Genomic DNA, 3118 nt, shown 5'->3' with positions numbered 1-3118 from the left:
CATCACTCGCCATCAGAGAAATGCAAATCAAAACCACAATGAGATACCATCTCACACCAGTTAGAATGGCAATCATTAAAAAATCAGGAAACAACAGGTGTTGGAGAGGATGTGGAGAAATAGGAACACTTTTACACTGTTGGTGGGATTGTAAACTAGTTCAACCATTATGGAAAACAGTATGGCAATTCCTCAAAGATCTAGAACTAGATGTACCATATGACCCAGCCATCCCACTACTGGGTATATACCCAAAGGATTATAAATTATGCTACTACAAAGACACATGCACACGTATGTTTATTGTGGCACTATTCACAATAGCAAAGACTTGGAATCAACCCAAATGTCCATCAGTGACAGACTGGATTAAGAAAATGTGGCACATATACACCACGGAATACTATGCAGCCATAAAAAAGGATGAGTTTGCGTCCTTTGTAGGGACATGGATGCAGCTGGAAACCATCATTCTTAGCAAACTATCACAAGAAGAGAAAACCAAACACCGCATGTTCTCACTCATAGGTGGGAACTGAACAATGAGCTCACTTGGACTCGGGAAGGGGAACATCACACAATGGGGGCTATCATGGGGAGGTGGGAGGGGGGAGGGATTGCATTGGGGAGTTATACCTGATATAAATGATGAATTGATGGGTGCTGACGAGTTGATGGGTGCAGCACACCAACATGGCACATATATACATATGTAACAAACCTGCACGTTATACACATGTACCCTAGAACTTAAAGTATAATAAAAAAAAAAAAAAGAAAGTAGAATTTAAGTAAGAATTTTTAAGCAATTTATGAAAAGGGGCACTGATCATTTGGTAATATAAAAGCAATGTCTTTGGATGTAACATATTTTAAATACATGTCTATTGACAAGAGAACACTAAACATCACTAATTTCAATGTAAGCAGATTAAGGAATAAAAGGAATAATTTACTACAACTCTGATTCATTGAAGTGAAATTTAAAAGTACTCAACTAAAAAAAAAAACAAAACAAAACAAAAAAAAAAACAAAAGAAAATGTTCTCAGTACTCATCCATTTTCATACTGCATGAAGAAATACCAGAGACTGGGTAATTTATAAAGAAAAAGAGGTTTAACTGTGAGTCTCTAAAAAAGACTCACAGTTCCACATGGCAGGGGAGGCCTCACAATCATGGCAGAAGGTGAAGGAGGAGCAAAGGCACCTCTTACATGGCAGAGGCAAAAGAGCATGTGCAGAGGAACTGGTCTTTATAAAACCGTCAGATCTCAGGAAGCTTATTCACTATTATGAGAACAGCATGGGAAAAATCAGGCCCCTTGATTCAATTACCTCCCACCGGTTCCCTCCCGTGATACCACAGCACCACACATGGGGAGTACGGGAGCTACAATTCAAGATGAGATATGGGTGAGGACACAGCCAAACGATATCATTCTCTATCTTGATAGGTGTGGGGGTTACATGGATGTACCCGTTTATCAAAACTCATCAAACAGTACATTTGGAATTTGTTCATTTCAGTGTATGTAAATTTTATGATATCATAAAAATAAATACAAACTAAATTAAATTGTCATGTTTGCTAATGTTCTAAGTATGATTCTTTTAATTAAACTTTGATGAGCTCCTTTGAGGTTACTTTATCACAGTATAATACTGTGTGTGTGTGTGTTTGTGTGTTCCTTCTAGCAAACGTGAGCTCCCCTGAAGGAGAATCCACATCATATTTGTAATCCCAATGGCTGGCAACTTGTGTCTCTCAGATTATCCATTTAACACCTCTGTTTTATAAACAAGGCAGGACCTTGAGCCAGGTGCTTCTGTAAAGCTTGAATGAACAGAATAAAGCAGGAGGTGTCTGTGTGTGGCCATCGAACCTTCAGCATTTACATCATCTGGGCACTTGTTACAACCAAGACTCTCCCCAGCAATCAGAAACTCTGAGAGTAGGCCTCGCAATTCGTGTTTTGACAAGCCATCTAGATGATTCTAAGGCATACCTAAGTTTGCCCACTACTAACTAGGGGATAAGGCAAAATCTTAATTCAGTAAGCTGGAATTTGCTGAAGTCTTCTGACATTTCAGATTGATTGAAAAAATGAATCTGGTAATTTCCCAGCACTGGAACTCAGTTCTGATGAGATGCAAATTCTGAACATTCAACATTTTTGCTGTACTGAAAAATATTCAAAATTAAAAATGAGATGAGGAATAAAAATGAGGCTATGTCTTCTAGAATCCAAGAGACCAGCTGGAGAGACACGACACAAACCTGTAAGACAGCAAAGTGGGAACTTAAGAAACTAGGACCTTTTAGTAACACCAGCTATCCAGATAAGTAGCCTCCCGGAATTTAAGGATGTAGGACAGGACCCAAAGTTTGAAACATCCGGGGAAACCCATTCCAGTGGTGTAGAGGTGATCAAGGTCACATAAAGGAAGAGCTATCTCTTTCCTTATTGCTCAAAAATGGCACACAAAATAGGACGTTTTCTTCTCATCCCAGGCCAGATGCCACACTGAGCAGAAGGGCTTTCCTCTCCCTGGTCGTTGGAAGAAACATGTAATTGGTAGTGTAACTGACTAAATCTCATTCTGGGGGGGGGGCGGGGGGGTACAGGAAAAGAGAGTGAGAAATGTAATTCCAAATGCAAAGCACCACTTGATAGCCCTGTGTGGAGGAAGAGGAAGATAATTTTGGTCTAGAAGATGCCATTGAGGTGAGAATCGAGGAAAAGTAGATGGTATAGATCTTATTACATCTGGACAAGAGTATTTTCTTCCCAGTGATTTTAAACCATTAAATGGACAAACATTATTGTGTAATCTGATAATTATTTAACAACTAAATAAACAAAAACAAGAAAAATATACTGACAACAGGAAACTGGGGCAGTATATAAGAGGCTGTGGCTCAAGGAGACTTCTAAACTCCAGAACCTCATTCTCCTGGAAACCTACCCAGAAACTCCACCCTCTGACACCATGAACAACTCCTGTTGTGGCTCTGTCTGCTCTGACCAGAGCTGTGGTCAAGATCTCGGCCAGGAGAGCTGCTGCCGCCCCAGCTGCTGCCAGACCACCTGCTGCAGGACCACCTGCTGCCGCCC

General features: G+C 40.3%; 1 protein-coding gene across 1 annotated transcript in view; it reads left to right on the top strand.

Moving 5' to 3' along the window:
• Positions 1–2993: 2993 nt before the first annotated feature.
• The window catches only part of LOC113221688 (keratin-associated protein 4-3-like), a 917-nt gene continuing 792 nt past the window's right edge, over positions 2994–3118 (top strand). The window contains exon 1 of the mRNA XM_026451016.1: positions 2994–3118. This exon is cut by the window's right edge and continues 792 nt beyond it. Within this exon, the coding sequence (XP_026306801.1) occupies positions 2994–3118 (125 nt within the window).

Source organism: Piliocolobus tephrosceles, unplaced genomic scaffold (genome assembly GCF_002776525.5).
Source record: "Piliocolobus tephrosceles isolate RC106 unplaced genomic scaffold, ASM277652v3 unscaffolded_26912, whole genome shotgun sequence".
NCBI classification, from domain to species: Eukaryota; Metazoa; Chordata; class Mammalia; order Primates; family Cercopithecidae; genus Piliocolobus; species Piliocolobus tephrosceles.
Note: the sequence above shows the minus strand (reverse complement) of the source record. Positions and strands in the feature narration are given on the sequence as shown.